The sequence below is a fragment of the Zalophus californianus genome, chromosome 7, assembly GCF_009762305.2.
Source record: "Zalophus californianus isolate mZalCal1 chromosome 7, mZalCal1.pri.v2, whole genome shotgun sequence".
NCBI lineage: Eukaryota > Metazoa > Chordata > Mammalia > Carnivora > Otariidae > Zalophus > Zalophus californianus.
In genome coordinates, this window is record NC_045601.1 from 126,860,094 (window position 1) to 126,878,259 (window position 18,166).

General features: G+C 44.5%; 1 protein-coding gene across 13 annotated transcripts in view; it reads left to right on the forward strand.

Moving 5' to 3' along the window:
- RREB1 (ras responsive element binding protein 1) overlaps nucleotides 1–18,166 on the forward strand; it is a 176,839-nt gene that overhangs the window by 114,661 nt on the left and 44,012 nt on the right. For 12 of the 13 annotated variants that reach the window (XR_003521361.2, XM_027601651.2, XM_027601648.2 and 9 more), the window contains 2 exons: nucleotides 2,280–2,369; nucleotides 3,643–3,806. Coding sequence is in view for 11 of the 13 variants with exons in the window: in XM_027601651.2 (XP_027457452.2) it covers nucleotides 2,280–2,369; nucleotides 3,643–3,806 (254 nt within the window). In the remaining 2 variants the exon portion in view is untranslated. The remainder of the gene's footprint in view (nucleotides 1–2,279; nucleotides 2,370–3,642; nucleotides 3,807–18,166) is intronic. The other variant, XM_027601658.2, reaches the window with a different exon arrangement.

The following is an 18,166-nucleotide window of genomic DNA, read 5'->3' on the forward strand; positions in this document are numbered from 1 at the left end:
TTTCTGGTGTTTCTGTTTGGTGCTTCTTGGCCAGCTCCATTCTGATGGGAGTCGGATGGACCGAGGACGAGTGACTTCATGCACCTCATGCCCCTGGGAGGACGGAAGGGCATGGGTGACTGGATGAGACTGTGGTGGTGCTTTTCCACTGTCTCTGGGTTAATCAACTTCCTTAGACCTCCTATCTGTCTTTTTTTTTTTAATTTGAGAACGAAAAAACTGGTAGCATACCTCATCCTCGGCCCCAGTGCCACCCGTGAGAAAAGCATTTGTAGCGCTTAAAATGAGGCCTGTTAGACTTGGCCAAGGAGATGCCATCCTAGACATCCTCATGCATCCGCTCCACCCCGTCTGCCGTATGGTGCCATTTGTTTTTATAGTCTTCAGGATGACTTGTATTTTCATCATGTCTCACGAGCCAGCCACAAGGGTGTTTCCTGTCTATGCCTTGGGGTTCATCCTTTTTTTTTTGTTCAGCCTTCCAGAGCATAGTGGCCTATATGGCATAGCTGGCCTGAGTTGGACTCCTGGGTCTGCTACTTCACGGTTCTCTCCTTTGGGACATGTTGCTTGCCTCTCTGTACCTGTTTCCTCATCCAGAAAATGGGATCTGTAATAGTGGTTGTGAAAAACCTGACATTTCCACGGGTCGAGTTGAGCACATAGTTAAGTGTTCAAGGATGGGTTTTATTGGCAAAGAACAAAAACTCATTCAAATGAGTATAAGTAAAAAGAGGTCTGTTGAAGGAGGCCTAAGGGTCCAGCCTTAGAGATGGTGCCGTCCCCTCTCTCTGGCTCCCTGGTCTCGCACTTGCGTGAGGACTGATGTCCTCCCCAGCTGCATTCTCATGGCTTGGGCTTGCCACAGTGCTCAGCCCAGGCCTAGGGCTACAGGAACTTTCTTTCTTTTTTAAAGATTTTTTTCTTTATTTATTCATTTGAGAGAGAGAGAGAGAGCGCGCCACAAGCAGGGGGAGGGGCAGAGGGAGAAGCAGGCTCCCCACTGAGCGGATAGCCTGACTCTGGGCTCCATCCCAGGACCCTCAGATCATCACCTGAGCCAAAGGTAGACGCTTAACCGACTGAACCTCCCAGGCGCCCCTACACGAACTTCCAGTTCAGGTGTGGTAGCTTAGTCACCCCCAAACCTGGGTACATATGAGCAACTCCTGGGGAGCTTATGAAACAAGTTGATTTCTGGGGTACAACCCCCCACCCCCAATTTGATTCAGCAGGTCATGAATCTGGTTTAGAATTCTAGTTCAGAAAAGCTGCCCGGGTGATTCTGCTGATCAGTGGGAAACCCCCTGATCTCAGTCTCTAAGCATCTCAATTTCAGATTCCTGGGACAGGTGTCCAAGCCTTGATCCTGTTGGTTTTGGGGATGAGGACACACAGACTGCGGTGCTTAGGGACCGTATGGGTGAGGAGGGCGACTCTTCATGAGTTATCTGGAAAGAGGAGCCCATAGCATATGGCTAGTGATGAAGGAGCGCATCCCTTTCCTTACAAAGGTAAAAATCTGTTGCTTGAAGGAAGCCTGTCCCGTGTGTTTTGAGGGAACATAAAATGAGCCACCTCACTAAGTCATGAGCTGGTTCTTTTGTCACCCCCTGTGGAAGTCTTTATTTTGGGTTGTCATTCCCTGTCACGGTTTGGAAAAGGCCAGCATTCTTATTCTTACTACTTGTGAGTGGTGTCAGGCCGGTGCAGACAGCAAGTAAGAGGGTCCCATTGATGCCTCTTGGCCGCACAGCTAGGCACTGAAGCCTTGCCTTGTTGGGTGGATGGGGTTTTGTTAGGAAAACTGTGCTTGGGGCACTCAAGACCAGGTAGAAAATTGTGACTGGAGCCGCCTAGATAGGGCTTGGGGAGAAATGTATTCCATTTCTAGCTCTGCTGTGATTTGAGCCTTGATTTTTTTTTTTCTTTTGTCCTCACTGATGATTAATGCAATAGTGTTTGATAAAAACACTAATATTTATTGAGTATTTACCCTGTACCAGGCACTATGCCAGTGCTTTGTGTGTGTTAATTGATTGAATCCTCATCACAGGGCAATGTGGTAGATGCTGTTATTTTTCCCATTTGACACCTGAGGAAACAGGGCAGACAGGACCGTGACTTACCCAAGCTCGTACCCAGACAGGCTCTGGAGCCCATGTTCTCAGCTGATTTATTGCTCTGGCTCTTGAGACACAGGTGCTTACATCAGAAACAAGAGACACTGGCTTAACTCTGCATTGAACTTGATTTTCCCTTGTATTATGTCTTTTCAGGAAACGAAAGAGGAGAAGTCTTCCTATAACTGTCCCCTGTGTGAAAAGATTTGCACTACACAGCACCAGCTAACCATGCACATCCGTCAGGTTTGCTGCCGATTTTCTCTTTCTGTTTGAAATCATTCTTCGTTAAGACAGGGTAGTTTGATCTCAGCAGATGAATTGTGTCTGTTACTCCATTTAGATTTACTGTTTGAACCATCTTGAGGGGCAGTTATGAAGTAAGTCTTGTGTGTCCACGTTACTCTGACCAGAATCCCAGGTCAACACAGAATACCTTTTCAGACTTCAGCCAACATCTCGCGAACTGACCACATACAACAGAAGACCTTTTGTCATATGTGACTTGTCAGTTTGAACCAAGTTTCTTCACAGTACAGTGAGATCGTAGATGGAGCCCCCTATCCCTTATATGGCTATAAACTTACATTATAGGGAATTTGGGATTTCTTTGGGCTTCTATATTAGGACATTTATTCTCTTCTCTTGCCTGCTGCGTCGTCACAAAGTATAGTTGAATCTAGAACAATGAAGGATTGAATGTATGTATATGTATATTTGGAGTGGGAATGGGTAATTTTTTAAATTTTTTTCTTTTCATCATTTCCTTAATCCCCATCCTGTATTCTCCCCATTTCCCACCTACCTCCCCCTGATAACCTTCAGTTTGTTCTCTAGAGTTAAGAGTCTATTTCTTGGTTTGTCTCTCTCTCTCTTTCTCTCTCTCTTTGTTCCCTTTGCTCATTTGTTTTGTTTCTTAAATTCTGCACATGAGTGAGAAGGATTGACAATATTAAAATCATAACATGGTACTGAGGAATACCATCATTTAGTAACTTGGGTTTGGATAGAAATGTTCGTTCTTTTAACATCTTCCAGAGGCCAGAACTCCACACTGTGCAGGTTTCAGTTCTCTTTCTCTGACAGCAGGACTGAGTCAGCGAACTAGAAGAATGGACGTGGCCTTAATGTGAAGACCATATTTCACGGTAGCTTCGTAGTCGAGGGTCCTTCTGCTCCTGTGAATATATGTGCTCAGTTAATCTCTGTGTTTCTCCAAGAAAGACCTGCAAAGGCTCCACCTCTCTCTCAGCCTTGCACACGTGTTTTTCAAAACTGGAACACGAAAGAGGAAGAAGATCATACAAAATAGTTGTTTGCCCGTGTTCCTGACAGATTTTTGACATTTGGGAAGATACTTAAAATGACAGAAGAAAATATCAGAGAAGCCATACTGTTTTCTTGTTTTGGTTTTGTTTGGGGTTTTGTTTGTTTGTAAAAAGCTCTGACTTTGCATTTTATAATAGCCAAGTTTTGACCCATCCTCCTAAGTGACCCCTGTGATGATCGCTTTCCCCAGCATAACACGGACACTGGAGGGGCAGACCATTCGTGCAGCATCTGTGGGAAGTCGCTGAGTTCGGCCAGCTCCCTGGACCGCCACATGCTGGTGCACTCTGGCGAGAGGCCGTACAAATGTACCGTGTGCGGCCAGTCATTCACCACCAATGGGAACATGCACAGGTGGGTGAGGGCTGCCATCTGGAGCTTGACAGAAAGCACAGTGACCTCGAGGCCATCAGGGGACTTGCCTAAAGGCCTGAGAGCTCTTGGCATCTGTGCGCTCTTTGGAGGAGTCAGAGATGGTTTTGGTGGCTCCTGCATGCTCTCTGTGGTGTATTGGACATGTCTAGCCATGGGAAACAGAAGTACCTGGGCGAGGTCTTTGGCCTTTGGGGATCTTCAGGGCGAAACACAGAGTCCTTCCCTCTCTGCCAGGTGGAGTTTCTTTGTTTGGGTGCCAGAGGTGGGCAGCTTATCAGATACAGAGGAAGCCTCAAGGAGTAGCATAGTAACCCTTGCCTCTGAAAAACTGTTTGCATATGCCTACCAGATTCCCTGCAGCCCTTCTCCTTGCAAAAAGTTTCTGGGGCCTTTGAATAAATAGTTAGGTGGCCTGGTCTCGGAACTGCAGGATAAGATAGGATAAAATGAAGAAAAAGAAGATCTGATAAATGCCAGGAATTTACTTCCTGAGGGAAAAAGCAGCTCACTCCAAAGTGCGAGAGAGAGCTCAGTGGTGGGCATATTAAACTTTTGCGGGACAAACAAACAGAAAATATACTTTATAGAAAAATTACATAGGTTTTGCGGGGTTAGAACAAAAAGACTTTTTTTTTAATGCTCATTTTATTTTTTCCATAAACATTTCAAGAACGTTGGGACTCTAGGGAGGATTTTTAAAGGGACTCAAAAATTTTCACCTTGGAAAGTGACTTTCCATTTTTTTTTTTTTTTTAAGATTTTATTTATTCATTTGAGACACAGAGATAGAGAAAGCATGAGCAGGGGGAGAGGGAGAAGCAGGCTCCCTGCTGAGCCAGGAGCCCGATGTAGGGTTCGATTCCAGGACCCTGGGACCATGACCTGAGCCGAAGGCAGATGCTTAACCATCTGAGCCCCCCAGGCGCCCCTATATTTTCTATATTCCCTTCCAGGTGTTATGCTGCTTTCTTTTTGACTAACCTATTTTTTTTTTTTTAACATATTCCTTTCAAAAGAAAACTTTATATAGTTACTTTACTATCTAGCAATAGTAAAATGGGGTCGGTCAGTTTATTCCACCTAAAACTGTTTTGTGAACCGCTGAGGGTATAGCTGGGACACACTGGAATAGTGGCAAATCTCAGGCTCTTGGAATTAGGAACCTCATGTCAAATCTCAACTCTGCCACTTGTAAGTTTTCCGTTCTTGAGCAAGTTACTTAACCTTTGTGCCTCGTTTTCTTCCTCCCTGGAACGAGATTTTTGAGTAGTATCCACTTCATTGGAGAGGGATGAGGGTTAGAGGATAATGAGTTTTGCACACAGTCGAGGCCCACGGTAAGCACTCCGTAAATGTTATCTATCGTTAATGTTTGCGTTTCTAAGTAATGCCGCAATCATCTAAAGCCTGTGGATTTCTCAGTCTGAACTCCTGGAAGTAAGGTACAGGGTGACTTTACGAAAGGTATCAGTATGTTCGAGATTTTTTTTACAAAGTAGTTTACTTTTTTTTCTTTGCGTATACATTTCAGTCCTCTTTGCCCCTCACCTCTTCCTCGGAGTGTTTTGGGGCACAAAGAAGTAAGTAAATAAATGCCATCACCATGGTTTAATATCCTATCTTACACTCTAGCTTTTTGCTTTTTTAACCAGCATGATCAGCCCGGTAGTACCTTCATTTTACTTTCTGTTTGCCATTTTGTTTTGTTTTGTTTTGCCTGGTCCTTCTCTCAGCGCCCCCTCCCTGCCCTTCCAAAAAGTCCTTCATCCCTTACATATTTGCCCTCTCAGAATCTGGTCCTGGAGGCATGGCCTATTCCCTTCTTCGGTGGTTTCGCTGCTTTCTCTTCCTGAGACTTGTGCTCCGTGGAACTCCCCGTGGGCGAGCTCCAACTCGGAGAGGGCAATGGGGCACATTAGTGAGATGTACCCTCCTTGGGGCTGCTCTGGCCCTGAGCACTCCCTGCTTGTGATCCTCCATGAGACATCTTTGGTTTTGGGCCCAGTCACTCCTGATTGGGAACATGTCCATTTTGGGAGAGCGTCTGTGATTGACTAGGACACGTGTCCAGCACATCCGTAAAGGACATAGTTGCTCCTTCTACAGTGAGGTGGCAGACAGTGCATCTTACAGACAACCATAGCTAAAGCCACAGTGTACTCTGCATCAGGCACTGGACTCAACACTTTGGGGGGTTTTTTTTGCACCTTTATGAGACATAGGTCATATGCCATAGATTTCACCCATTTGAAGTGTCCAGGTCAGTGGGTTTTAGTATATGCATATAGTTCTGCAGCTATCATGACCTTCATTCAGTGTTAAGTGATTTTCATCACCCCAGAAAGAAACCCCACACCCATCAAGCAGTCCTTTCTCATTACTTCCCACTTCCAGCCCTAGGGAAACACTAATCTACTTCCTGTTCTGGATTTGCCTGTCCTCCACCATGGTCTTACTCTGTGACCAGTTTCTTTACTTACGTTATGTTTTCAAGATGCATCTGTGTTGTAGCATGTATCAGCACCCCATTCTTTTTTACTGTCACATAATAGTCCATTGTATGGATCTACCATATTTTACGTATCTCTTTCATCAGTTGGTGGACATGTGAGTCCTTTCCACTCTTTGGCTATTATGCATAACGTTCCTGTGAACGTTCTGGTCCATCTTTTTGTGTAGACACATGTTTTCATTTCTCTTGGGTGGATACTTCAGAGTGGAATGGCTGGGTCATGTGGTAACTCCGTGTTTAACATTCTGAGGACCTGCCAGACTGTTCTCCAAAGCGGCTGCATCATCTTACAGCCCCACCAGCAGTGTAGGAGGGTTCGAGTGTTTCCACATCTTGCCAACACCTGCTCCCGCCTGTCTTTTTCATGACAGCCATCCTATTAGGTGTGAAGTGGAATCCCATGAGTTTTATAATTGTAGTTCTTACATTTAAGTTTATGATCCGTTTTGAGTTAACATTTGGGTCTCGCGTAAGGAAGGGGTCCAGCTTCAGTCTTCGGCACTTTGTTGAAAAGACTTTTCTTTCCCCCATTGAATTGTCCGGCCATTCTTCTCAAAATTCAATTGACCGTAAATGCAGGGATTAATTTCTCTACTCATTCTGTTCCATTGATCTGTATGTTCATCCTCCAGCCTCGTGTTATATTGACTTACTACAGCTTTTTGGCTAAGTTTTGAACTGGGAGGTGTGAATCCTCCAACGGAGGTCCTTTTCTAGATTGTTTTGGCTACTCTGGGTTGTTTGCATTTCCATATGAATTTTAGGATCAGCTTGTCAATTTCTGCAAGAAAGGCAGCTGGTATAATTATAGGGATTATAAAGTACATAAATCAATTTGGGGCTCTTGCCACCTTACCAGTATAAAATCTTTGAACGTGAGATATTGTCCATTTATGTCCGTTAAATCTTAATGGATTACTTTCAAGCGTGTTTTAAATCATTTTCATTTTCAAAGTGTAAGTTATTTATTTAGAGGAGAGTGGCAGAAGGCTTTTTAAAGATTGATTTATTTACTTGAGAGAGAGAATAGAACCGGCGGAGAGGCAGGAGAAGGAGAGAGAATCTCAGGCAGACTCCATGCTGAGCACGGAGCCCGACGTGGGGCTCCATCCCACGACCCCGGGATCATGACCTGAGCTGAAATAGAGTTGGGTGCTCGACCAACTGAGCCACCCAGGTGCCCCAAGTTTTATATTTATTTTGATAATTTATTCCCTGATGTCTTATTCTTTTGGGTGGCATTGGAAGTGGAACTATTTTTTTGATTGTTTGTTGCTGGTATATAGAAATACAACTCCTATTTTGTGTTGACCTTGTTTCCTGCAGCCTTGCTGACCTGTTTATTCATTCTAACAGTTATTTCGTGGATTCCTTAGGATTTTCTACGTACACGATCATGTCGTCTGCAAATAGAGACAGTTGTGCCTCTTCCTTTGAAACTAATCTGAATGCCTTTTTTAAATTTTTTTTTCTGCCTGCGAGCCCTGGCCAGCCCTTCTAGCACAGTGTTAAATAGAAGCGAAGAGAACAGACACTCTGGTCTTATTTCTGATATTAGAAGAAAGCATTCCGTCTTCCCTCATTAAGGGATGATGGTAGTTATGGCTTTTTCCTAAATATCCTTTATCAGTTTGAGGAAGTTCTTTTTAGTCCCAGTCTGCTGAGTGTTTTCATCGAGAAAGGGGGTCAGGTTGTGTCGAATGCTTTTTTTGGCACTTACCGAGATGGTCCGGTTGTTTGGTCCTGTCCTCCGTTCTGTTTTGGACGTTAAACCAACCTCATTCCTAGGATGAATCCCACTTGGTCACATTGTACAATCACCTTCAGATGTTGATAGATATGGTTTGCTAGTATTTCATTAAAGAGTTTGCCTATCTTCCTAAGAGATACTGGTCCGTAGTTTTCTTCTGAGTCCTTGTCTGGTTTTCACGCCAGAGTAATTCTGCTAGCCTCATAGAGTGAGTTGGGAAGTGGTCCGTCCACCTCTGTGTTTTGGAAGAGTTGGTTGGTGTTAATTCTTTATGTATTTGGTAGAATTCACCAACGAAACCACCCGGGCTTTTCTTTCTGAGATGTTTTTAAGTACTAATTCAGTCTCCTGTGATAGGTCTCTTCATATTTCTGTTTCTTATTGAGCTCATTTCAGTCATTTGTGTCTGTTCTAGGAATTTGGCCATTTTATATAAATTATCTAATTGGTTGGCTTACAGGTTGTTCATAGTTTCCCCTTCTAGTCCTTTCTGTCTCAAGGTGAGTAGTAATGTCCCCTCTTTCATTCCTGATGTTAATCGTTTGAGTCTTCTTTATTTTTTTCCTCAGGCAGTCTAGCTAAACACTTGTCAATTTTATTGATACTTTCAAAGAAAAGTTTTTGGTTTTGTAGGTTTTCCTCTGTTGGCTTTTCTGCTATTTCATTAATTTCCCACTCTGTACATTATTATTTCCCTCCTTCTACTTGCTTTAGGGTTAGTTTGCTGTTCTGTTTCCAGTGTTTTAAGGCAGAAGATGAGGATATTGATTTGAGAACTTCTTTTGTACCACAGACGTTTACAGCTATAAATCTCTTTTTAGGCATTTGCTTAAGTCCCATAAATTTTTGTACGTTGTGTTTTCTTGTTCATTCATCTCAAAGTATTTTCTTATTTCCCGTGTGACTTCTTTGGCCTGCTGGTTATTTTGGACTATATTGCTGTTTCCGCATATTTGTGAATTCCCAAATTTCTTGCTGCTGTTGATTTCCAATATCATTCCATTGTAGTTGGAGAACATACCTTGTATGATTTCAGTCCTTTGAAATTTATGGAGACTCGTTTTATGGGCTAGCATATGGTCTGTCCTGGAGGACGTCCCGTGTGTGTTCTGCTGCTGTTGGTTGGCATGTTCTCTAGAGGCGCTTTTAGGTTGAGCTAGTTTATATGTCGTTCACATTTCCTATTTCCTTATTGACCTCCATTTTATTTTTATGTGCTCTGCCTCTAAGGTTTGTGGAATCATTATCCCATTTTGCAGATGAGGAAACTTGCTTAGGATCAAAGCAACAGAGAAGGCCGAGATTTGAACGTTGGCTCTCGGGCTTAGAGACCATGCCTTTAACTACTGTCTGCAAAATGATTGATATAGCGCTCATGCCACTTTGTATATTAGAAAAAAGCGCTCTTTCACACCCCCTCCCCCCAAAAAACAATTCCCATGTTGCTGTAGAGCATTACAGTGGACCCTTGAACAATGCAGGGGTTAAGGGCACCGACTACTGGGCGGTCGAAAATCACAGAAAGCTTTTGACTCCCCTAAAATTTAACTAATAGCCTACTGTTGACTGGAAACCTTACTGAGCACATAAACGTATATGTTGATTAACATATATCTTACATGTTGTATGTATTACATGCTGTATTTTTAGAATAAAGTAAGCTATAGAAAAAACTGTCATTAAGGAAGTCATAAGGAAAATATGTTTACAGTACTTTCCTGTATCAAAAAAAGTTTTATGTACAAGTGGACCTGCGTAGTTCACACCCATGGTATTCAAGGGTCAACTGTATTTTCCATGTTGAACTATTGCAGCCAACTCACTAGCGTAATACACTATATTTGGTGATCATGGGATAACTTTTTATTAGATTTACGATGGTGTGTTGTTCAGGTATACACGGATAGATTTAGAAATGATCTTCAATTTTTTATACCACAGCCCTTGATATTATCCTAAGGTACATTTCTTATTTGTGAACAGTGTATATTGGAGTTGTTTGTAAATTGTTATTGTAAATATATATTTTTTTAAAGCACGCCTGAGGGATGTTTGTGCTAATTTTGGGTTTTGTACTGATTTTATTTATTGTGAGTCACGTTGATTTAGAGAAAAAGGACTGATTGTTGAGGGCCCAAGTTCTAGTCCTGATTCTGATCTCTTAGTCTGTCGTGTCACAAAACGGCATAGTGAAACCTCCCTGAGGACTTGTACCCCAATGCAGTAATTTTTGTGAAAGCACTCCGAAGGATAACAGTATACCTTGGAAATGTCCTAGGTAGGGGGTGTTTCTGAGTTTGTATTGTTAGCCCTGAAAGCACCCTTGTGATAATCGGTGAGCCGTGTTCCACTCCTAGCTATGTGACCCTAAAGAAGTTGTTTGACCTCTCTGTGTCTCGGTTACTTCCATCTGTAGAAAGAAGTGGTACCTGACCAGTGTTGTGGCAGCATTGCGGGGATTCATGAATTAAAACATGCGAAGCACTTAGGAGAACGTTTCTTAAATCAGCGGTCACCAGGATTACTATGGTATATGCCACTGAGGGACAGTATACCAAGTAAACATTCCTGTAATACCAGAAAATAAATCAAGAGGTTGCTTTTACTTTTGTTTTCTTTTTACTATACTAAATCTGGTAATCAGAATAACCATTAGGAGTTTTGCTTTTATCACACTACACTGACTTTGCCTTTTCTGCAGAAAATTGCAAATAATGACTTAAAAGAGCATTCAATTTTTGTTAAGCATTTACAATCATTACCACCTCCATTTCTTGGTGAAACTATACTTTTGAAAAAAAATTATAAAAATGTGAAAGCACATACAAAAATGTGCTGGAGAGAGTGGAGTGAGATTTTTTTTTTTTTAAGATTTTATTTATTTATTTGACAGAGAGAGAAAGCACAAGTAGGCAGAGAGGCAGGCAGAGGGAGAAGGAGAAGCAGGCTCCCTGCTGAGCAAGGAGCCCGACGTGGGGCTCGATCCCAGGACCCTGAGCCGAAGGCAGACGCTTAACCGACTGAGCCACAGGCGCCCCTGGAGTTAGATTTATTTGTCCCGGTGGATCTGTTCCAGAACCTGAGACTCGAATGGTGAGCTGTGATCTCTCCTAAGCACATACCTGTGTTTCATTAATCAGGGGCCAGAGCCCTGGGACGTGTATGTGCAGGAATTTTTTAAAAAGAACTGTGAAAACCCAAGTTCTAATGAGCTGCATCCTCACTGGGTTTTTAGAGCATGGAAGGAAGTCGGTTGACTGTGAGTTTGCCGCTCAAGACGGAAGTTCTTCTCTTTCTCCTCCTTTCTCATTTTCCTTCCGCTGCTGCTGCTTCCCCAGGTCTGTGGCCCTGGCTGGGATCAAGGAGAGCCAGGAGCTCACTGGTGGGGTGATCAGAGACCCCGTGCGTCCTGGGCATGCACACCACCCCCGTGTCCCATTCTGTCTTGTTGACAACGTGTTCCAGGCCCTCCCTTTGTGTGCCCGTGTCAGGTTCTGATCGTCCCTTTCTCCCCTGCTAGTACATGATTCCCTGTGGTGTGGCTTTCTAGAGCCATTTCCCCAAGGGTTGATTCCGCAAGGCTGGTCCGGCACACAGTGTCACTTAGGAACACGTAGGTCACCTTCCTTGGGCCTCCTGCTCAGCGCTGCTGCTCTGAAGGACATCTGCACGTGCAGAGGTGATGTGTATCTCTGGGTGTGCACATTCTTCCAGATAAGCCTTGCCTTCCTGGTATTTACTGTCGAGCAGCATGTTGTAGGGGGCGGATCTGGGCTTCGCCCCACACTCCTGTTGCTGCATACATCTTGCAACCCAGACCCCAGGAACTAGATCTTTTTCATTTTCAGGTGGTTCTTAACTGACAATGAGGTACTCTGTCACCACCCACTTTATGAAGCAACTCTGTCTCTTTCCTTGGGCCCGTTAGTCATCTCATGAGGATGCAGTAGTTATCTCTGTTTATAAGGCAACTCAAATCTTTTTTGTAGAGTTTCCTTTATCTTAGTCGTAGGAGAGGACCCTCAGCACCCAAGCAAAAAGGTTTTCTCGATCTGTTACCAGATCTGGTACAGTTGTTCAAGCTGCCACTTCCCTGTGTGCGGACTCTTGTGTTTTTGAGGTTTGGAAATCCTTCATCCCAAACTGCTCTGACCACAGCCGAGTTCCCAGGCAGAATAATAGGCTGCATCAAGTGCAAAACATGTATCACGGAAATATCACCGTGGCTCCAGCTTTTAACTTCCCAGAACTCTTTATCAGTTGCTCCCACGTTGAAAATTTGGATTGAGCGGTGCTTGTCTTCCAAAACAAACTTGGGAAACTGAGCCAGAGCACGCCTGCTGGGAGAGCTCAATGTAGGAAAAAGGGCATTGAGCTTTGCAATTTGCAAAACTTTCCAGAAAGCGCTGGACTTCAGAGCTATGAAGAAGTGATGATATTTGAAAGAGTAGATTGAAACAGATCTCCTTTGGAAGAAATCTTACTCTGAGATGGGTGTCTTTCTTTTGCCAGACCGTAACTGCCTTGGGAAAATAGGAAATTAATTTCCACTTTGCTCCTGATTTTACAAACTATAGACCTTCAAGCTACAAAGAGAGCTGTGGAGTACGCATTCCGTTTCAGACACGCTGAAGACCCTGGCAGGAGCAGGCTTTCCTAACTGGCTTCGCCATTCATTCTCCAAAGAGCAGGGTTATGTGGTCCTGTTGGCTGTTGCGTGGAAGGACGAACATGAGGCAGGGAAATCCCCGGAACGTCATCTAGTTGTTTTGGCACCGGCTTGCTTTCCTACTGCAGCAGGCATGACTTTTGCTGTTGCTAAGTACAGGAGACATAGACCCCAAGGATACCACTGGATAATGGACAGTCTTCAGGAACAGAGGCTTATGTGTTCCCATGATGCTGGAAGAAAACGTTTGCTGCGCAGAAATGTGACCTGCTCCATGACAAATGAGACCACAGAGGCTCTGAATTTAGCACACTACTCTCAGATGCTTAGGCGGAGCCAGCCCTTGGCATGCACAAGTGAACTTGGGTATCTGAACAGGTGGCCAGCATTTAAGGACAGAAGGAGCAGGGGTAGGACAGTGTCTTGGAAGGGGACAGTCACTTCTTTACCCTCAGAGCCCAGCAAGAGGAAGGGCCCTGTGAACTTCGGTCATGGTAATAATGAGTTTCTGAGGACACCCTAGAACTAGTTTTGGGACTTGCTGTTTCTCCAGAGTGGAGGTGGGCACTCAGAGGTTCAGCTAGTCAAATCTTGAAAGAAGTCTTAATCACCAGGTGTGCACTTCCCTGACCTATTCCTATGAAAGAAGAAAGGTATCTGGTCCCATGGGAAGAAATAATTTGTAGGATAAAAATCTGGGGGTCACCCTACTCAGGACTATGTGAAATTTTTTTCTATTAAAAAGTAGGAAATGGGGCACCTGGGTGGCTCAGTCAGTTGAGCATCCAACCCTTGATTTTGGCTCAAGTTGTGATCTCTCGGGGTTGTGGGATCAAGCCCTGTGTCGGGCTCCACGCTGGGCGTGGAGCCTGCCTAAGAGTCTCTTTCTGCCCCTCCCCCCTTCTCTAAAATGAAGGAAAGAAGGGGGGAAAAATGATTATGTAATGACGTTTCCGTTATTTACCATTAAGTATCTTTCCCTTGAGGGAAAGACAAATCAGAAGAAAATCTCTTCAGGGGATGTTTAGAAATCTTAACACATTCAGTCCCACTTAGAAGATGATAAATGTTCTGTGACCATGCGTGTAGCTCTCTACAAAGGTGGTTGAGGGGTTTGCGGAGAGTTTAATGGTGTGTGCACAGTCCAGCATAATGGGAAGTGTGATCTGTGCTGGACACAGGACCACTTACATTTGGTGGTGTTCGGTGACTATCTGGCGGTTTCATGATGGTAGTACTTGGGTATCGAGGCAGTTTTCATCTGTCTTAGTACTATGGGTACTGAAATAATCAGACCTGCTTTGAGTATAGTCTGGAAAGCTTTTCTTGAACCGGGTTGCAACATTTTTCTTTTTAACTAGAAAAGAAAAAATCACATAAATGTAACACCCCATTCCCTGATCATGCCTCTTAATATGCTTTTCATTTTCTTTGAGAGTCCACATCATTAAGAGGCCCAAGATTTTCCCCTTGAGCGTCAACATTGACAAATCTATGTATCACAGCAAATTGTCTGACTTCCCAGTTTCCCCCGGTAGCATTATTAAGCTTTCAGCAGGTAAGTTTATTGTGTGATTATATTTAAATGCCCTCAGCCTTTTTCTTTACATCTCATCAGCTGAAAGTGAAACCTGTGTGCCTTTATTTTAAATACAGTAGTGGTTTGTATAAAGGCATCCTCTCTGTGTGTCCTCTGAGAGCTCTTCCTTCCTCTCTGGCTGGTGTCGATAAAGGATGCTCCGCAGAATGGCAGAGAGCACCTCTGTTTCTTCATCTTTAATGGGGCGATGTTCTGCTCTCGAGTTTGTTATCATGAGTATTAAATGCTGTAATAAATACCCAAGCCCCTGGCTCACATAAATGTTCGACAAATTGTGGTTCCCTTCCTTTCTCTTCTCTCTTAGGAAACTTAACCCGCCCCCCCCCCCCCAGTTCCTTCTGCATGCTCATAAGCATGTGTGTTTACCAAACCAAGAAAAGAGACTGTGACCTTCAACTAGGAGGGTACCACAAGCTGCCATCTAAGAACCTGACAGTCTGAGAGGGGTATTTTGGAGAGCCAGCTGTGTGTCATAGGCCTGAATTTTCTTTTCTGAATTGTGCAAATCCCCATGATTATGTGAACCCTTCTTTTGCGGGGGGGGATTGCTTGTTTTGTGGTGTTTTTCTGGGGTGTGTGTGTATTTGCATTTATACTACTTGATGAGAGTCTGTGGTTCTTTTCAGAATTCTTTTACATTTTGGAAATCTGCAAATAGCAGAAGGCTACCACTGCAGGCCAGAGTGATTTGTCACAGAATTTTATTCTTCAAATAAAGTAAAAAACCTAAGAAAATAGCAAAGCTGAAAGTAGACCCATTTCAATTGACCGTCCCTTGCAAAGCCTGTTTTATGTTTGACTGACATTCTCTAAAACATTTTCCTTTCTACTTTGTGTTTGTTTTTTCTTTTCTAATACCCCTTAACAATGAGCGTAGCTTATTTTTTTGAAAGGATATTTGAAAAAAGTACTCGCGGCTGGTGCTCACTTTTTAGTCAGCGTTTTTCTCCTGAGGACCAGGTCAAGTTCGGTTGTACCGAAGAGGGCAGACCAAAAGTCTGCAAGTGCGGGGATGTGAAAACCTTTTTTATCTTGTCCCCATTTCTTAAATTTATGATCCGCTTCATAATTAAGGAGTTCACCATCGTTCAGCCAGCTGGATGCTAATGTTCATAATTTAGGTTTGCTCCTATTTTGGCAGAGGTGGTATTTGGTTTTGGAGATTTGAGCAGACGCAAAAGAAGTTTCCTTTGAATGCAGGCACCGTGGGATTTTTGACCTATCTCCTTGAAATATTTTGAAAGCTCAGTTGCACCAGGTAAAAGTGGTGAATGGCATCAAATTCTGGAGCATCCGTGCTTGCCCACACTTGAACGGCCTGGCAATTGTGAGAGCTAGAGATGAGGTCACCGAAGGTAAGGTATGTGTTTGCTGGGGGTCGAATGAGGAGCGAAGGGCCCGCCTCTGCTCCGGACCCCGCCGCGTGCCCTGCTCCTCTCCCACCCTGCCCTCTGCTGATGTCCCAACAGCTACGAACAGATCCTGAGCATGCTTCCCACTTAGTTCTATAATATCAAAGTAGCAAAGTGAGGAGGGAGCGGGGGGAGGAGAGCGGGCCTGCCTGCCATCGTTAGATCACAGACTTCAACCTGCAGCTCTGCACCTCGTGCTTTATACCTTGCATTTTTCCACCTTTGTTTAAATATTCAACCTGTCCAACCTGTTTGGGCTGAACAAGCCGGTGCTAGCAAACATCGAAACGTGCCCACTCACTGTCAACGTTTTTCTCATTTGTTAAGGAAGGTGATTAGCAGCAAATTCTGTCTCCCACCGAACCCCACCCCCCACTAAAAAGTGAACAAGCAGCACAGCTTAGCATAGGAATTTATCACACCGAATCCCCGCTCACCTGCCCTGGGCATGAGTGTGTGCCAAAGGGCCTTTCTCCTTGGCTGCCTTCGGGGCTTAGGTTTGATAGCTTGTTGGTCTTCAGTCAGGAGAGATTTTGTATTTCCTTACACGAGAGATTTGGTTGCATAATAGGTATTGGTGTGTAGTGTCAGCACTTAATTCTTACTCTTCGTGCTTATATAACCGAGCTCACTCGAGAGGACTGTTGCAGTTTTACAGGCGGGAAAATGGAGGTGTGCGATGTCACAGGTTACTGGAAGCTGGGCTCCTGTGAGTAGAGCGGTGTTCCACTCTCCCTTGCAGCACGTCGTTTGGCGTTTTGGGTCATCTCTGGCAAGCAGAGGCCCGTGTGTACCACATTCATCCCATTGGAGATGCAAGGTGATCAGGAACCAATGCCTTCACGGAGAAGGGGCTCTCTTGCCTAGCTGGGTTTTGCAGGTGATCGTTCTCCTTGGGTTCATTTATGTTCATCTTTTCTTTCCCTCTCACATTGGACACAACGTGATCTTGGTCCCCCTTTCCTTCTCGGCTGTTTCCCCCTGGCCCCTGAAGAATACAATATGGTGTCCCCATAGTGGTGGTGACTTGCCTTTTCCCCATGCTCCTTCTCTGTACCCACCACCCACACCTTCCATTTCCCTCTGTGGCATGTGGCGGGCCATCGTGAACAGCTCAGCCTAAGCATTTCCTGTTCCTCTTTTGGAAGAGGCTGAGGATTAGCCAGCAGTGAGTTGGTACTGCCTTATTATGGAGATAGTCATCTCTTCCTCCTCTGCAAAAAGAAAACGGATGTGAATAGCTAGGTGCTACCATCTTTAAGAAAGAAAGCTAAAGCTAACTCCCTTCGGGGCTGAAGTGAGAGAAGGGTCTGGTGACCACCTTTCAAGTCTACCATGACGGTCAGGACTGGGGATTGGCTTGACTGTAGATTTTTAGCCGTTCGCTGCAGAAAGGCATCATCTGCGGGGTGGGGTGGGGGTGGGTGGTGATTGCTTCCCTCAGAGCTAATGGCTCCAGGCTGCACTCCAGGAATGTCAACTTCAGATGGGCTCCATCACCAAAGGCCGCAGATAGGGAGTCTCTCCTGGGATTGGGACCTTGGGCTGTCTAGGAGGGTTGAGAAATGGAGGGTGGTTAGCCCAGACAAGGGGAAGAGTCCATTACAACGTGGTGGCTGCCCTAAAAGATCTAAGGGACCATCAGGTGGGAAAGTGGTAACTTTCTACTTACCGTTTCCTGGTTTAACACAGGGACAGCCCAGGCAGGCCAGTTTCAGCTCTGCGTGAATGAGAGTTCTCTCTGGGTGAGAGAGAGGTCAGCACATTTAGCCTCTGAGGTCTTTTGTTTGTTTTTTAGGAATCGGTGATTTTATATGGAAATATGTACTGTGTGTCTTTGTGGGTATTATACACAGGAATCCAGGGAGCCAAATAACATATAGAGAATGTTCTAACAAATAAATTATTTTAGCAAAACAAGGGCAGGCAAAGGAAAGGAAAAGTACAAGGGGGTTTAAGGTGTACTGATCCAAAGAACCTGTTTAGGAACAGGGTCTAGAATAAGGATTTTGCAAAGGTTGATATTTATTGACATGGGCCAACTGCCAAGCTCCCCTACAGTGTATTTGAATGCTAGGGGAAGGAGCTTTAGAATGAGCCGTGAAGGGCCCTCTGTTTTCCAAGTAAACCGTCAATAACTGGAGAATGTCGTACCTCGATTCTGTTCTGAGGTCAGCGGCTTCCAGTATCAGTGTGGAAGGTAGGGGGAAAGGATTGTAGTAACCAGAAGGTTGCCTTTCTCCTCCCTGAAGGATGGCGGAGAGATAGTGGCCTTCGAGGGAAACCTACTCTTTAGGCATCATAACCCAGCTCTGTCCATCCGGGAGGAAGTGTTTGTACTAGGATTTTGCATGAGAGCAGGATGGAGAAGAAAGTGCCTTCACCACTGCAGGGGA